The sequence below is a fragment of the Lissotriton helveticus genome, chromosome 9 (genome assembly GCF_964261635.1).
Source record: "Lissotriton helveticus chromosome 9, aLisHel1.1, whole genome shotgun sequence".
Taxonomy (NCBI): Eukaryota; Metazoa; Chordata; class Amphibia; order Caudata; family Salamandridae; genus Lissotriton; species Lissotriton helveticus.
In genome coordinates, this window is record NC_136070.1 from 993,044,514 (window position 1) to 993,063,548 (window position 19,035).

Sequence of the window (19,035 nt, forward strand, 5' to 3'; positions counted from 1 at the left end):
TCCGAAAGGAATCAAACATAGCTGGCCTAGCTTTCTTTAAAAATAATTTAGCCTCAAGATTATCTAAAATCGAAAGTTCAAAAGTTCCGTGTGGTGGCCATCTAAGGTCACCGTCTTTCTTTGTATAGTGGATCCAGTAATCATTATAGATTATAGGACCCACACCGTGTCGACTATAAAGATCATGAATAGGAGTTCCAACTGGAGGTATCGGACATGAGTCCTCCAACCGGGAATCCATTGCGCAACATTTGAAAATACGAAACAAACCACTATGGCTAGGCATCGTGCACACTAACCTAGTATCAAACTTCAAGGATTACCGAAGCAATAAAACCTCGTGTAAGTCAAAACCCTCGGTTTTTGGCAATTGCAACTGTCAAATAATACTAAGAACCAATACTAAGAACCACAAATGCAATGGAACCATGCAATACAACAAAGCCGTAAGGCTATTACAAAGCTCGGAGAGCTAATCACAAAGCCTAAGGAGGCTATTACAAAGCTCAGTGAGCTATTACAACAAAAACCTTAAAGGTTAACACCAAAGCTTTCAAAAAGCTAAAACAACCACTAAGGACTGGGAGCGACCCACAAATACTTAACTCAGGACTTCAATGGCGTCACCAGGAAGGCCCGTCTATCGTCTCGCTTGTACATAAGGTCTACGCCGGGCGTCGAAAACAGGTCGACAGTCAGGGCATCGGTCCGTCGCAGCCGTCAGGAGGCGGGAATCTTCGCAGGGAAAAACTTCGGGCCACTTATTTCGACAACAGGATCGATGAAGCGGGGTGCACCTTCCCTCGGAGATTTCACACGAAGTTCCTCACGATCATCAGGCTTTGGACCGGACCGGTACCACTGAAGTCGCCCCACGTTGGGCGCCAACTGAAGGACTGGACTTTTTAATAGTACCAGCGGTGCCAGGGAACAACACCTATAACCTTCATGGGATACCTGTTTCGGCGCACAAACTACAGAGACACGGGACACTTCCTTCGGCGTCAAAGATTCAAGGTTTATTACTGCAGGGAACACAGAAGTCACGGCAAGTACAACACGTGCAACTTGGGGAGACTGCTTCAAATTGGTTCTGTGGATCGCTCCTTTTATACAGATTTTACCCATAGGACATCATGATACACAAAGTTTACAACCCGGTTCCCATAATTATCCCTCAGAGGGGTCGCTTTGGTCACTTTGATGCACATAAGGTCCGGAACATAAGTGCGGAAACATTTGGCGGTTCTCAACTGTAAAAACCCATCTTCCCAACATTAGTGAATTCCAATCGGCAGTAAAACAGATTGAAATAGGAACAAGGACAGGTGCAGAGGAAGATGGAGACAGTGAGGGAATCGAAAAGGGTGTAAAAGGGGAGGTATCGGGAAACACGAAATACAGGCATCAAAGGGACGTGCCTAATGAGATGCACGGCTGAGACAATAAACCGGCACGGCAAGATGGGCCTCGAGCGGGGCCATCTGCCTTACAGTATCATCCCCCTCATCATAAAGACATTTACAAAGAACATGTGTCTTCTACAAATATCTTGGAAGTCTCAGGGTCGTGAAGCGGACATCGTCCGTTCGCTGGCTACTTGAGGGCAAGAGACAAAATGGATGCCGTATCTAAGATGGAACCCGTGGGTACTAATAAAAACCCACATAACAAACGAACGGTTTGAGTTAGCTCAGCGAAACTGCGCATATTTACTGAACTTGTCATTTGCGGTTCATAGATACCAGACTCGACCATATTCGTGCGAGTCGAAAACATCACTAAAAATCGTCACGGAACCTCAGAACCACAAACACAGGATTTAGAGCATACCCCAGTGGTTGGCTCTACTGATTAGAAATTATATCTGCCCAAACTCTGAATTGCAACATTAGAATAATGAAATACTGGGAAAATTCGAACTAACTAGCAATACAAAAAAAAAATCATATTATACCATTCTGGTTTGTATACACGTCTTTGATCACACTGTCCTATGTTAGGGTTGTATCTTCTGAATCAAACGATCTCTGTGACGATGGCAGTAACCCACTGAGCTATCCACGTTAACTACAGTTCTATTGCATTTAAATACTACAAACCAAAAAAAGAACGCTCTCCAGCAAGATCAACAATCCCCAAGGTTATCTGGACATTTAATTGTCGTGCATCTTTGCAGAACCACTCATGAATGATACCAACGATTTAAACACACGATGTAAATACACGACTAAGTATGTCTTTCTCACAGATTTAAAAAATACAATAGCCACACATTCTCTTACCTGCTTCTTACGAACTCTGTCACAGCCGGATCGGATAAACAAACAGCTCAAGGGGTCAGGAAGGTCAGGAAAACGAATCGGCAAAACAAACTCCTCTTCACCAGCTGAAAATAATTAATTATCCACGCAGAAGGACGGTACACAAATCCAGTTCCAACGAAAGGATTTGTCCCCTTCGCCGTGCCCCTAATGTACCTGCACGAGTGGACGGGGACACAGCCCACCTGCCTAATAGGAGATGCGTTATTGGGGGTGCGAGCCCAGGCCCAATCACGCAACTCCTAAAGAAAGATAACGTTCGAAGAACGTTTTAACTTGCAGTGGCCATATTCTGCTGGCCTTGCTGACGTCACTGCCAGGGCCAGCCAAGGTTTATGTTTGGGTGGGCCAGGCCAAAGTTTGGGTGGGCCCGGCCTACCCGGCCCACCCGCTAGAACCGGGCCTGGGTTGAAATATGTTGTAGTAGTCCCTTACTAACCATGCATTACAAAACAAAAATGCAAATGCAAACCCTGGCATCCTCTGACGGACAGTCCCAGCACCCAGGGAGGGTGCACCATTTGTTATGCTTGGAAATGTGTTAACATTTCATAAGACCGAGAAGGCAGCTATTGTTTCGAAGGGCATCGAAATCAGAAGGTGGCCAACTTGGTCACCCGGTGAACGTCAGAGAGGAATGGACCCGGGATGAACTGAAGAGGGAGGGGGCTGCTGTTTCACCAGTCTAACCCTTCCCCCTTTAATCTATGATAACCTTGCTGCTCCTTACCCCTCCTCTGACAGATGGAGCGGCAGCAGCAGTAGGCTTGTAATTGCCAGCTCCAGCCGGCTGACCCCAGAGGCAACTGGAGAGCGACAGGCCATGTGCCCAACCGGGAGCCGGAGCCTGTACCCTTCGTAGCCAATGGCAGGGTGAGATTAATCAGAAGCAATCGAGGGTAGCCTGCCTGGGGGCGGGCCTCTCGGAGCATCCTGGAAAATACAATGGAGGCACACACACAATGACAGCTGCAGAGGCGGCACCTCCCACCCAGGCAGCAGCCCCCAGTGCGCTGTCCCGGGCTGTTTTTCCACATCAACTCTCTCCCCTGGGATAAACCACCTTCAGGGGCGGGGGGAGCCTGGCTTCGATCCTGAGACCCACGCAGGGAGGGGGCGTCCCGGGGAGAGGCTGGCAGCCGAAGCGCCAGAGGCAGCGGATTCCTGGGAGCTGTCAGGATGCGGTTCCTCTGCGGATTCCTCACGCCCTAGGAAGCTTCTCGGGCGCTGCCTACTCCATCCTTCCGCACGTCAGAGGTCGGGGTCAGACAAGGGGAGCCCTGCTGACGCATGCAGGAGGAGGTAAGGGATGTCCTCACTGGGGTGGCCGCTGCACCTGTTGGCAGGGCTGGGGCTTCAGGGTACGTAGGCTGGAAAGAGGCGTGTTAGTCCATAGAAACCGGCATTTTTGTTTATTCAGATAAAGATGCCCACACTCCTGAGCAGGAAATGGAGCCTTTGTGGCACGGTAATGTGCAATGTTAGGAATATTCAAGCTCCTCGTGAAAACACGGGAGTGCGCACATTTATTTTGCTCAAAACTGACTCTCTCCTGTTATCTCGTAATAGAATACACTGAGAAACTTGCTTCCCCACTCCCAACTGTTATTGAGAATGTAATAGCCCCAAGAAAATATACCTTAGTCCAGGTGTCCCCAACCTTTTCTGTAATAAGAGCTAATTCTGTTCACTGAAAATGACCACTACTAATTATATAAGTGTTGTAACAAAGACTGTAACAGTTAGGATTACATTAGTGGCCACCATATACAAGATTACCATTAGCGATCACCTCAGTTTGTCAGGCGCAGTTGCCAGCAGTAATGTAAAAAATGCTTTGTCAATGTGGTAAACCACTTCGTGGGTAATATATAATCGCTATAGCTGCAATAGCCCTATCGCCATGATAATAATCATAGTAATAATTTTCCCCTATGCTCCACGAATTATCAGCTTTAAATACATTTTGGAAATTCAGCCATTTGTCTCCAAACATCAGCTTCCGAGTTCTGAAAATGCACACATTTTCATCTCAAATACATGCTTATAATTGTTGATATGCAAATAGTAATTCAACCAATCAAAAACTTCTAAGTTATCATACTGGACTACACACAGGAGAGCTACTTTTAGGTAGTTGGGGAGCTACTAGTAGCTCACAAGCTACTTGTTGGAGAACCCTGCCTTAGTGTCTAGAGAACCACAACACTGAGCAAAACACCCGTGGAATTTACCACAAAGGCTGCCAGCCCCTATCCCCACCCTGCCAGCACATACGTTACTGTAGATCCTAAAAGACCAGTGCAGATTGCCTCGCCCACCCCTACACGGGGCAAAGAGCAGCCTAACACGTGCCGAGCAGTACCATAGTACATGGCACCCGTAGCTGCCATCCGGCTCTGCGAGGGTGGCTTTTAGTTAGTTATTAAATCAAGAACGTTAAGCTTGCTGGGAACTATATGCTAATGCTTATCACCGTAGGATGGGAAATAAACAAAAACTGCTTAAAAGCTGCCCTCATGACCTGAGTTACGTTTACAGTTATGGCCTCAGTAACTCCTGCACAAGTCTAGAATAGGCCTGGGCGTGAAATACGCTCTGCTCGTGGAGTTTGCTGAGTTTTTTAAAAAGTTTTCCCCAAAAACTCTGCTCTGTGTAGAGGAGTTTTTTCCTTGCTTGTGCTCGCTTACTAACGTTGGTGAGCACAAGCAAATTAAGTCTTACTCCAGGCCACCTCCCGGCAAGATTTCTCAAAGTGGGTGGTCACGGATGGCTGCTACCGTTCTCATTGAGAAAGCCGTCACTCAAGTAGTACTTCCGCTCGAGAGGCAGGCAGAAGCAGCGCCCTCTTGTGCTGTGCATGGTACTATTCGCAGTAATTTTCCTGTGGGGGCGAACAACTGGCGCTAAAAATGAGCGCGAAAAGCGCAACCTAGCGCACTCCATCACTTGCAGAACTCTGTGCAGTGGAGTTTTTTTGGTCACTTTGTGGAGTTCTGCGTAGCGGAACTCCGCCCAGGCATAGTCTAGAGATGTGGTCATCCTTGGTATTTAACTCATCAAATCCTGCACAAATACAGCGAACACAGCACCCCAAACATCTGTGCTCCTAGACTTCTAGAGAGAACAAAGCATCCCATAAATATACCTCTTTAGCCCTGTCCAATACAGAGAATTGAGAAGGCTTGAATTCTACGTCATCTGTCCTTGGCTTAAATCAATATGGAACTACCTCGTACTCCACCTCTGGAGAATATCTCACTAGATCATATGCTACACTAAGACTAGAGCACACCTGAAGTATAGCTAAAAAAAAGCGGTGGCATTATAGAGAACAGAGTAACTAAGAGATTTCTCATCAGCTCGAGATGCATTATAAAGAAGTGAACACCCATTGTTCCATCAGAGCAGATTCTGGCTCAATACCGGTAACAGGCAGTGCTGCATTTATAGACGAGGAAATGCAATGGCCCAATGTTTTTTTCAGAAGCCAGGGCTATTGTATATTTTGTTACCAAATACAATTTCTGTGTAGTCTTGACTCCACCTCACGTTGCTGTAATCCACCACCAGACACTACATGCCCACTTTAACTCACGCTTGCAGGTTCCTGCTTTCTCCAGTTGTCACATTTGTTTCAGTCTTGCTCTCTTTCCTTCTTTTACCCATGTGTGCTTTTCACTCTCTTGCTCTGGGTAAAAGTTTGACGTGGAAAAATAAGTGCTGGTGCCCAAAACTGCGTGCTGGCGGGTCTCACCGGCACACTGTATCAAATTAATCACTGGAAACAGGGCAGGCTGGAATTTACATTGGCAGCCCCTATGCCATTTTAGAAAACAGAGCGGCAGTAGCAGGTTATATATGAAAGGGATGGGGTATAAATACCTGACGCAAGTTGCACCAAGCAAGTCCAGCTTCCTGCCAACTGGCTTCGGTAGGTTTTTTCTGGTGAAAATCTTAAAAAATAGGACTAAAGAATGCTTTTTTAATCACATCTTCCACATCAATTAGCTAAAAGTCATAGGTTTTAAAAGGCCACTACTCAAATTTTTTTAGTAATTTCTTGGAGTGTTAACCAAGCCTGACCCTCCTCAGGAGTGTTCGAGAATCACCATTCACAAGCAAATTTTGAGAAAATGGTGGCATCATACATCCAAACATCAGATGCCTACACACAGGGCTTTAAGTGGGATGAAGAAACTTTAGGGTCACTCAAAGTGGCGTGACCAGTGTAATTAAGGTCGTGGCTTAAAAACACTTCAGCTAAAAATCTGTGCTTAGCATAGTGTGCCGCCCAACTTGTATTTTGTTGTTTCTGTCATTGCATCCAGATATATGATACAGCAAGTAATATCATACCTACAAGAAGTCAGGACTATTGGCTATGTCAATGGTTGTTAGTTGCCTCAAGATAAATAAGCAGCAACTATGTCTTGAATATAATATTGAAAAAGTTTCCACTTAAAACCCTGGTGACACCATGACAATGTTGCTGCTCCTGAGTTTCAAATGAGAAGGGAAATCTAGAGAGAAAATGACTCTCTTTAAAGGATTTCCCTTCCCTTCCAACCTCACCTGGCATGTCGTCATGTCGTACCTTCTCCACTAGTGAGAAGTGAGCACGCGCTCATGATGTGCCTGCTGTCACTGCAGTCCGAGACAAATGGGCTGCCTGCGCCAGGACACAAAATAGAGCACTATAGAGACCCGTTTTGAGGCCCCCTTTAAAAAACTGCTGGTGCTCAGCACCGGTGAGACTCGGCCCACTTGAAGCCCTGCCTACACAGCCAAGATCATATGGCTACACATCCAGGTTTAAACACCTCCCTTCCCATCTCACACACACACACACAGACACCGACACACACACCCACACACGAACAGATGTCCCAACACCTACCATCATGCCTGCCTACTATCATTCACCAACATACCCAACATCAGACACCAACGCACCTACCACCATTCATCCCCCACCAACCATCTTATTCCTATATTTCCACCATCCTATACCAACCAACCATCGAGTAATTAGAACCACCATCAAGGACAGTAAGTTGGACTCAACCCCAGAAAAAGGCCCTATCCTATCATACTGCAAAGGCCACATACCACAAACAATGAATATGTTACCCCAGAATAATTTATCCAAAACAGCAGAGACCCTGACCGGGAAATTATTAACACATTCGCAAGCAATTTTTCTGACCCACAAACAATGTCCAATCAAATCAGACCATGAAAGCCATAACTCAATACTGCATAAATACGAACCTATAACCTAACACACTTCCCTTTCTTTCTTCTTGAAAAGGGAAACTAAAACGTTGTCTCTCGATATTGAGAAAGCCAAGTTTGTATTAATCCTAAACCCCTAGGCCACAACACAGAAGATAACCTCACCTCCCATTCTTTTAAAAAGACGATAACGGTTTAACAAATCACTACGATAACCCTTCATCAGCAGCCCCTGATAAAATAGCACCAATTGTACTCATTAGTACAAAAAACAAACAAACATCATAATCCATACAACTTTGCCCATATGTAAGAAAACGGGGGCTCAATCTTTAAGCAATAGGCAGAGTGGAGCTGCAGGGGCTCTTAGAAGGGGTAAAACAACACCAGTGCCTCATTAACATGCAAATGGTCTTTTAAAGACCTGTAAAGTGCTCGGGTGTGGCTGTGTGTGTGCCCGGGAAGTTGTCTCATTCCGGGCTGCCACACCAACAGGGGTGGGGGGGTGGGGGGACTGAAGCCCTGTGAGTCCAATGGGCGCTGTGCGCCTGATGTCCACACACCATCATATATCAATACATACTCACCACTAACATACGCTCAAACACACAGTATCATAGGCCAATACACTGCTACCATATTTCCACACAATCAACATAATACACCCGCAAACGTACCTTTCACACATCCACAAACCCATTATATACAGCCACACACCCACATCATAATGCCACACAGCTACACATCTATCGTCATAGGACTATAAACCGAGCATCAAACAGCATCATACGCCTTCATCATCTTTGCCACAAAGCCATTATTAACTAACAACAATCCCACCATCATACACCAATGCAGCCAATATCATACACATTGTACACTCCAGTTATATATGGCTATATGCCCGCATAGCCAACACAGCCACCATTACATGCCCATAAAGTTTATATGCAGATCAGCTCTGCAAGTATCTTGTAAAAATGGACGGGGTATTAAGTTCCATACCTTTCAGGGCTGTCATTCAGGAGCTGACTGGTCATGATGTCTGGAATGACACTTGCTGCCTCAATTTAGGATTGTTTACAGCAAGACCCACCCATGGCATGCCCCAGTTCTGCCTCAAATGTTTGCATTTTCTAAAATTTGATGAAATAATCTTCAGAGGAAGTTTCTTTTCAAAGTCCATCTCTTAATTCATCTGCATTCTATTCTAAGGACCGATCCCCTTATCTTAATTATGGGAATTGGAAGGGAGAACACATTTTCCCTGCTGTCTTGTGTTCTCGCTGCTGGTAGCAACCTCACCTCTTCTGCAGGGGCATGGACAGAGGGCTCATCTAGGGAGGTTATCAGATCCAGTTATAAACTACTGGCAATTCTGTCCAGCTTAGGGCCTTTGGCAAGGCTGATGGTCAGTCCCCTGTGAGATCATCACCCCTGAGTCCTTGTTCACACCCCACTGGGTCTACTGAAAAAGGTTTTTCAAATATGCAAAATCTTACACTCCTCCTATCTGAAATTTAGCAGTAGCTGATGGATGGACAAAGGTAAAGGGGCAGGAATTTTAGATGTAGGATGGGTTGGAGTGGCAGACTGGTCAATGGCCTCTCATGTTAGAGAGCTTGAGCGATGGCAGTTGTCACTCCAGCACAATGGTAGTAAACCAGAGAGACCTCAGAGACACAATATACGAGCCGCTGGACCTCTCCAAATCAAGCCCCCCTCAGATGAGCCCAAAGTCCTATCCGCTGGCTGCTGATAGGTCCTCACAGCTACAGGGTGATTGCAAGGTCTGTTGAGCCAGAAATGGAGGGGGAAGTAGACCTCCCACCGATAGACGTCATATTCTCGCTAAAATGGTCCACATTCCCTTATGGTAACCCTCTAACTCCATGTCATTAGGCACTCAGGTTCTAGTCATGGGCTTGTGAGTGCAGCATATTGCATTCAGGGCACAGTAGTCTTAGTTTGCTTCCACTGAATTGATTAGACTAAAACATCTGACACCAATGATTTGTAGGTGAAAAGTTCAAGACTGGAAACACTGTCTGCGATGGCATGGAGTTAAGTGGTTACCCTCCATCCCTTCCTAGATTGTCACCTAAAATATATCTTACTTTGGAGTGATAGGGTCAGTGTCTATTCTCTTTCTGTATCCGTGAATTGGACCTGAGGTTACAACTTACACCAAATGATTACTTCATTCCTACCACTGGCTCAAGCAAGTTGAACTCAGATATGGACTAACTTATTGTGGCAGTCAGCCCATCAGCCTGCACTGGCGGTCTGCAGGGTTCCTCCTTCCGCCGGGGAGTCGAAGTTATCCTGCTTCAACCTGGCATTTGCTGAATTAACACCACTTTAATGAGGTTCATCCCCTAGCCCTCCATGGCTTTGACCAAACACGGGGAGGGAAGAGACATATGGGCTCCCTGATAGGCACCAGCCACCCTTTCCCTTATAAACCTAGGTACATAAACACATGCATATATAAAATATCTGATGCATACCTTGCCTGTGCTGGGTTTGTCTGGGGACACCGACACCGAAGGTAGCAAGCTTACTTCTTCTCAGTCCATTCCTTGAATCTCTTAGATCAGTGATACTCAAAGTACGGCTCGGGCTGCATGCGGCACTCCTGACCTTCCATGCGCCCCTTCCTTGTACAAATAATCACTGGATGCTGCTTATTCGACTCCACTAAACGTATAAAAGATGTTAAACAAACGGTCAAGCATTTCTTTAAATGTTAATTGAATCTTGCAGCAAACGTGTAAAATATCCTAAAGTAATTTCAAAAAGTGTATTTCATTAACCTTCAGAACTGTTTCACCTTTGTAAATTAGGTTATATCGTGCCTTGATAAGTATTTTTCAAAAGTGATAGTTTTCAAACATGAATTTAGAAACATTCATGCTTCACCCACTCTGACAACAATGCCAGTAGTGAACTAAGAGGCAAGTCAGTCATGTGCACCCTTTGGACAGCCTGGGCTGCTATTATACAGAAGCAATATTATAGTCTATTAAATCAAACACAGAAGGTTTTGTACAACACAAATCCTGAAGTCTTGTATTTGGAGTTCCCCTTATATGGTATAATGAAGTAAAATTAGGGAAAATGAAATATGACAATTGCCTACGATCACACAGTTTGATCAGGTGGGGAAGCCGGGACTGATCCAGATTTTCCATTTTGCAATTCAGCCACTAGATGTACATGCTTCGCCTCCCCTACACCCACCTTATCTCTTCTGCTCCCTCGGCAGCTACACTTCTGGCTTCAATGCGGCCCTCGGACACATCACAGACCAAACTTTTTGGCCCCTGGAAAAATGTCTGTGAGTATCCGTGCTTAGTTTCACCCTATCTCTCAAGTAGGACCTTACTGGTCTACATCCCCCAGAATAATCTCAACTCTCACCCCCCCTGTCCTTCCATGTTCTTACCCTGTTTCTGGATTTGTTTGTACAGTAGTCCTTCATTAAGCTCACCACATCCTCTCCTGCCAGCATGCACACAAACCCCACTCCTGGAAACGTTCTGAGCCATGCCTGGCTCTGTACATGCATAATGCAGATTCTCCTTGTTTCTCCATCAGGCAACAATGTCACTTCCTTTTATGGCACATAATTTATGGAAGGGTGGGCTAGCAGGACATTTCATTCTCATAGGCATACCCAATTAGAGACCATGGCTCAACTTACACTCAGCTATTCTCCTCTAGTGAAAAGGTTCCTCCAAAGGTTATACGTTTTACGGGCAATTTTGCAAAGAAACTCCTTACTTATTCCAATTTTTCAGTATCCTGTAAAAAAAAACAAGCCAACTGTATTTCTCCAGTGCAGCATAGCTTGGATGAAGCTGTAAACGATGTGTGTAGTGGACTGTAGGTGTTCAAGAGGGACCAACTAAGTGAAAGCGGTCATGTGATTTGGTATCTCCACTGTACGCCGTGTTTGAATGCACTTATTAATCAAAACATTTAGTAAGTCAATTATATTATATTGAATGAAAATGAGAGTCTATAAGAACATTGCGTGCTGATCCTTTGGCCCTCCTTTCTGGTCATGGAATAGTAGACGATCCCTGATGCTAAACAACCCAGAAAAAAGCCACATGTCTTCTTGAAACTTTCTAGTTGTCTTCTGTGCTTGGAACGACCGCAGGACAACTTCTACATTGCTACATGTGTCAATGCCTTGTGTACATGTGTGAAGAGGTGGAATAGAATAATAGAATAATTCTTTATTGTTCGAATTTTTAAAATCATTGCAAAAAACCCAGTAGTTCATTCATACACATCCGCTACATAATGTAATTTACTGAGTCCATGGAGATCTGAGCCCTGGGATGGGGGTAAAAGTTATTGTGATTTGGAGAAAAACATAATTAAAATGGGTCAATATGCCTAAAAATACATTTATCTGAAATGTATGCCTTAAATTCCAACTAAAGTGCGATGGTTGCCTCTTGATGGATTGCGGGCATATCCCCAAGCTTTTCCTGGAATATGGCTTAATGAGGCACCTGTTAAAATACAATTGCTAACATGTTATTCAAAAGCTTGCCTTTAACCTAAAACAAGAGTCTTCCAGGGGAGTCGCCTCATGAGATTTCATGAGGTGGAGTGATGCTGCAGAATATACATAGCTGCATTACTGATCCAAAGAGAGCACATTGAAGGAGGTTTGGGAAGAGTTCCCAGGAGGGGCTTCTTAAATAGAAGTCACCCAACTGAACCATTGTAAGAATGTATACAAAATAATGGTGTGCACCCTAAATATCAAACCCACAATATTGGTGGCACAGAATATCTGGGACAAAATATCGAAGAAAAAAAATATCAACGTGTAAGTCAAGATTTTCTGTACCTAACCCCTCATATATGTACCTGCGCAATACTTTTATGTTCAAGGTACCTAGATGTGCAGTTAGAAATAGTAAATCTATACTTCTCTACGTGCACTTACCTTTCGATATTTTGTATCCCAAGTCTCACATTTCAACATTCTGTCCTCGATATTCTTAAATCTCGATATTGTTGGTGTTGATATTCAGTAGCACATTTAAAAAAGAATAATACAGAATGTGTAGCTCCACAAAATAGCTCATACAATACTAATCCCATCAAGAAGCTAGTGGATGCTCCCAACAACCAGGCATGGACCATAAATTACAAGCAAACCTCAAGTGGGACCGAGGGTGATTGGGTCCAGGGATGATACCTTAACTGGGGTTATCTACCTATCATTCTCCATCACTCACTGGGAAGCAATCGATTTGTACGCTGCAATGAGAAATTACTTGACTGTCTCAATTCGATCTATTTCTCTCCCATCCAATATTTTGATAATACCGTTTAGCTTAATCTAAATGATTGCTTTTGATTATTAGGGACAGCTGATGTTAATTACTTTTGGATTGCAAATGTTGGACATTCTTTATCTGTCTTTTGCTGCTTTCAGTTGTGCTGTTTATGTCAAAGTGTCATTTACATGGGTTAGAGAAGAGGTGCCCTAATATTGTTGCACTTCTAAAACATTGATCTGAATTGACATTTTCCTTTGGTTCAGTCAGATATTGTGGGGCAGCTAATCTAGTCTTGTTAACCTTGCTGTAGGTTAGACCTCCGATTTACTGAAGGCTGTCAAAAACACCTCCTCAACTTTCCCAAGCTTCCTCTCTGGGACACTTGAGCAGTGAGAGGACTTGAAAGAAGGATTTTGTCTTTGTCACTCATTTCCTGTTCTGTGTCTGTCTGTCTTTCAGGAGCGATAACTTGACAACACATTGCACCATTACCAATCACAACAAGAATTGTGCTAAGGAAGAACCAGGATCAAGAAAATCATCTAACACATGTAGGTGGCCAGATCCACTGGTGACGCCTTCCAACAGAACAAAGAACTGATGCCAGGGCCAACAGCTGCGTGCATGAAGGATGAGTTCCAATACCACCTCCTCGGTGACGGATCTCAGCCGGGGTACCAGCCCTTGGACTTCCACGGACAGGCCTGTGGGCACCACAGTGATGACCGACACAAGCAATCATAACGCAACTAGCACTCCGGGCCCTGAAGGTTCTGGGCCGAGTATGGGGTCAGTGCTGCTGTCCGTTGGTAGCATCGCCCTGATTGTACTGGCAGTTGCTATGGTAAAAATGGGATTGCGTGAAAGATTTGGGTTTTCCAGATATACTAACTGCATAAAGCTTCACTGCCGCAATGAAGGGAGCAGGCATCTAACTAGACTTGAGCTTGCTCTATAGCAGAAAGGTAGAACTGGCCAACACAATTCACAAACACTAAGCCAGCCTTAGATCCAGGCACATAAAGCAAAGGGTACATTTACCATAAAACAATCACACATATTCCTATCATACCCAAGAGTTACTCATTTTCTCTCTCATTTTCTTTGACACTTTCTGATATCAAAACCAGATATTTCTTTCCTTCCACCTCTACCTCTCTTTGCCTTCATCACATACATTTTGCTCTAGATGCTGCCTTTACCTCCAGTTCTCATTATCACCATCACACAGACCTTAGATATTTCACTTTTCTTTTTTATCTCTCTGTTTTAGCACCAGGGACCTCTGTCTATACTCCTCTTCTTTTCATTAGCCGCATTACTCCCATCTCACTTCTTTTATTCATCTAGATAGAATTGATTCTGACTTTCTTTCACTTCTCTTCTTTCTGGTTTGGCTGTCTTGTAGTCCCTACAGAATAGTGTTTAAAAAACACCATGAAGGTAAATAGAGGGTAAATGCTGATTAAAACTTAATAGTGTCATTTTGAATGAGACTATTGGCCCTTACTGGCACAAACATTTCATTGTGTAAAAATACAAAAAATAAAAATCAATATCGGCAACAGGAACGCTAAGAAGAATTATAATAATAATGTATGCTCCTGCTGTTGGATAGTGTGCGTGTGTGCTCCTTCCGTGTTGTCTCGCTGAAGCTAGGTATTCCTTTCCCTTCATCTCTTACTCTCTTACACGCTTTTAAGGTAATTTTTGCTTTCTTCCTCTCCTCTTTGTTTGCTTTCCAGACAGCATGTATGTGACCTGTCTCTGTATACCAAAGAGACACAGTGTTCCCCGTTTCAAGTTATCTCTATGAGACTCTCAAAAAGACACTGGGGGCCCGATTTACAAAGGGCCCCTGCACTTGTGGCCTGGGCCCTGCAGTTGTGGCGGGAGCTCAGCATTTCAGTTTCTCCTTGCAGAGGTCCTGCTATGAGTGCAGGCCCTACGCCACGACCCCAGGGCCTTCGCCGTGAGTGGGGGCCCTACACCACAGCTCTGGGGCCTCCACATCGAATGTGGGCCCTATGCCACGTCTCCAGGACTTCTGCCACGAGTGAAGGCCCTACGCCACGACTCCGGGGCCTCTGTCACGAGTGCGGAGGACTTTTGTGAATCGAGGCCTGGTTATCTCTCTCTATCCCTCTCCTCCTATTTGTATTTGCATCCAAAGCAAAAAGGCTTTTCATTCATATATTCTTTTTCAATATTTACTTATACTAGGCATAGACATACAGAGTCTTTTTTCTGTGTTTATTGGTGCAGCTTCCTGTGGGCCGCAGTGCCGGTTTTGGGCCGGCGCTGGGACTGACAGGAATATAGCACTTTTACTACACAATGCAATACATCGCGTGCTATTACAATGCGGTTGTTACAACAACCGTGTTGTTAGTACGCAATGCATTTACATTGCAAGTCTTTACAATGACTTCCACTAGTGGGTGAGCTGGACTTATGAATAGTATTATTTACTATTCCTGCTACAAATTGCGCAACAGTAGGGAAGGTGTTGGAATTCATTTCCAATACCTCAGTGCCCCCTAGTGGAGTTCTTCGTTGAAAAGATTTGCAATGTAAATGCATCGCGTGCGAACAACCCGGTCGTTGTAACGGCCGCATTGTAAAGGTATCGCGGTGTAATGACTACGTTGTAAAGGTTGTTTCCCGTAGAAACAGAGTGACTGCTCCACTCTCTGTTTTGTGGCATTTTTAGCAGCCTAAATGGTTGGCGATTTGGTCTTTGGATAAACATATGATGGAAATGAGTTCCAATGTTTAGGGTACCTGAGAATATAATGTCAATGACAAGCATTTGCTATGGTAGATTGGTCTATCACATTGACATGCACGACTTTACTAAAAATGAAAGAATTGTAATGGTATTTGTGGACAATATATGCACCTGCTAAAACGGGACCCAATATTTGGCTAAATGTTTATGTGAAATTGCTGTACTTGAAAGTGAGAAGCCAGTACTTGCAATATTCTACTAATATAAAAGGGGAGTTACTCTGTCCCATTTATCATAATAGGGGCAAAACAATAGTTTAATAAACTATTTATGATTGAGGGGTTTTCTATATAGTTCATATTCTGATCTGAATAATTCTAGATGCTCCTACATATGGAAAATATGACACAGCTAAATATAATGATTTGCCCAAAATCACACATTTTGGTCAGTTTGACCACGAGTGTAAGCTCAGATCAAGGCCAACATTTTGCAGGAACTATGTCTACAATTCAGACTCCTAATGACTTTCCTTAAGCCTATAACAATATAAGATTATTATTCTTGAAACAAATGAGGCAAGACAAGCGTAATTCAATACAAAAAGGGACAAGGGAAGAAAAGATAATTAACAGTTAAAAATGATTAAATCAAACTTTTCAAATTACCTGGATTAAGAAATACACAAGTGTTGTTCTTCATGATATGTGCGGCAATCAGATCACTCTAGTTATATTTTAATATCACTGACTCCTCTGACTTAACAAATATAAGTCTTTCTTCACAAATTCTAGACCTCAAGCCTCAAGGGAGCCAATACACCAGATTAAAAAACAGGTTAGGCCATGGAGGTGGTCCAGTTAAGACAGATTTCTAGTTTCAGGCTTTCAGTGGGGCAGGTTTGTTAAGTTCAGCTTGACTGCATCCATTAGATATACTACTTATATTTTTACATTCAAACTGCAACTCTTTCATTTATCTTGAGCGCTCGTCTTGTTTTCTGCCTCGGACTGTAAAACTGAGGTGGTTGTGGAGGCGAGAAAGTACCGGGTTTGTACAAAGGTGATGCTACATAGAGACCACTAGAGACAGGCGACTTATGGTACCACAAGCGGGTACAGGAGCATATCATTTTACACCAAATGGTTTCAAAATGGCTCTGTTGCTGTGGAATGTGTGCGAACAGATGGCAAACTGCCATTGTTTCCTTCCACAAAATTGTAATTTGGGGCAAGTCCCAAATTCTGAAGTCCCTGGTATTGGGTCCACGCTCCTACAACATCTATGGGGCTGAATAGAACTCCTCTTGGTGCAAGTTCCATGTGCCTGCCTCTAATTCAGAGCAAGATTATTGATTGGTTGTAAATTCTGGTTCTGTCATGGACTCCATTTTGTATTCCCCTCACACAGGCAGCAGGTATTATGTCTTCTGTTTCCTATCCTGTTTTCTACATTACACAGAAGCTTTCTATTTCTCTTCTGTTTATTTTGCGGGCAGACCCCCGGTGGAATTTCCATCGTCTCTTCTGTCATCATCCAGACCCACAAGCACATGCAGGGCATGTTTTTATCTCCCTCCCTCTGCCCTGCCACTTACCCCAAGGTTATGCTTTCAGCTTAATGCATTTATACACAGCAGTTACTGCATGGGTGATGCCATCACTAGATCTCCGCCTCCCCCCGTTTCGCTCCGAGGCCACCGAAGTCATCTGCGGCGTCCCGCAAGGATCTTCACTCAGCCCCACCCTCTTCAACGTCTACATGAGACCTCTTGCAGCCATCGCACGCGAGCACAACCTCAACATCATCTCTTACGCCGACGACACCCAGCTGATCCTCTCCCTCACCAGAGACCCCGACACCGCCAGAACCTGCCTACACGAAGGGATGAAAGACGTCGCCGAGTGGATGAAGGACAGCCGCCTGAAACTGAACACGGACAAGACGGAAGTCCTCATCATGGGATCTTTGCCCTCCGCCTGGGACGACTCCTGGTGGCCCCCAGCCCTGGGCACCGCACCCAAGCCAACCTACCACGAACGCAACCTGGGCTTCATCCTGGACTCCTCCCTCTCGATGACCAGACAAGTCAACGCCGTCTCCTCATCGTGCTTCAACACCCTGCGTATGCTTCGCAAGATCTTCCGCTGGATCCCGACCGAGACCAGGAAGACTGTCACCCAGGCACTCGTCACCAGCCGTCTGGACTACGGAAACGCCCTCTACGCCGGAACCACAGCCAAGCTACAGAAAAGACTCCAGCGCATCCAGAACGCCTCCGCCCGACTCATCCTGGATGTCCCCCGACGCAACCACATCTCCAGCCACCTGAGGAACCTGCACTGGCTCCCCGTCGACAAGAGGATCACGTTCCGGCTCCTCACCCACGCACACAAATCTCTCCACGACCTGGGCCCCAAGTACCTCAACGACCGCCTGACCTTCTACACGCCCACCCGCCAGCTTTGGTCCACCAGCCTCGCCCTCGCAGCCCTACCACGCATCCGAAGAGCAACCGCCGGAGGAAGATCCTTCTCTTACCTGGCTGCCAAGACGTGGAACTCCCTCCCCATCCACCTTCGGCTGACCAAGGACCATCTCACCTTCAGAAAACAACTCAAGACCTGGCTGTTCGAGCAGTAGCATACCCCCTCCCCCAAGCGCCTTGAGACCCTCCCGGGTGAGTAGTGCGCTATACAAATGGTATGATTGATTGATTGATTGATCTACCTTATAAGAACAAGTATACACTGTGTAGGATTTCCTAGTATGCAGCAAAAGCAGCGCATCCTCTATCCACACAGTTTTCGTAGAGTACAGGCATTGCACGCTTCCCTTGAAATACAACAGGCACAGGCAGGGTGGTATAAGCTCTCCACGTTCCCACACAGCGTGTTCACTGGTTACCTATTTCTGCTCTTTTGGTCATCCTACAAAAAAAGCATTTTTTTCTGTTTACAGAGGTGTCCAGGGATTCAACACTTTCTTAACTTTTGTTTTCTCTTTCTTCACCAGGTGCTTTACATCAGGAAAAGAAAGCGGTAAGTACTCAGTAGGATGTTCCTGAGTGGGTAAACATGTTTTAGTTCTGGTGCACACTGAAAGCACACTTGCTGCCTACAGCTCCAGCTGAGCAGAGGGTGGTGCCGCTTGGGTCTGTTCTTGCTGTGATAGGGCTGAGGTAGTGATCCTTGAGGGCTAGAGGCCTCCATGATGTAAGGCGGAGTTATTGTATTTCATCATCCCATTTTGCTGAAGAGGAAAGTAATTTCAGAAGGTGTAACTAATGAACCATAAGACTCCTACAGTTACTTGCATCGGAGCAAAGATTTCGTTTCTTTGTAGCCTGCTGCCCTCAAGTGGACAGATTAGGAAACAGCGCCACACTGGAATCAAGCTTTCGGGCAGCTTTGTGTCTTGAGATTTCTTT

General features: G+C 45.0%; 1 protein-coding gene across 1 annotated transcript in view; it reads left to right on the forward strand.

Annotated features, from left to right (window-relative positions):
* The first annotated feature begins 3,265 nt into the window (after positions 1-3,265).
* C9H3orf18 (chromosome 9 C3orf18 homolog) overlaps positions 3,266-19,035 on the forward strand; it is a 32,456-nt gene continuing 16,686 nt past the window's right edge. The window contains exons 1-3 of the mRNA XM_078661303.1: positions 3,266-3,626; positions 13,334-13,718; positions 18,621-18,646. Of these exons, the coding sequence (XP_078517429.1) occupies positions 13,506-13,718; positions 18,621-18,646 (239 nt within the window). The 5' untranslated portion in view covers positions 3,266-3,626; positions 13,334-13,505. The remainder of the gene's footprint in view (positions 3,627-13,333; positions 13,719-18,620; positions 18,647-19,035) is intronic.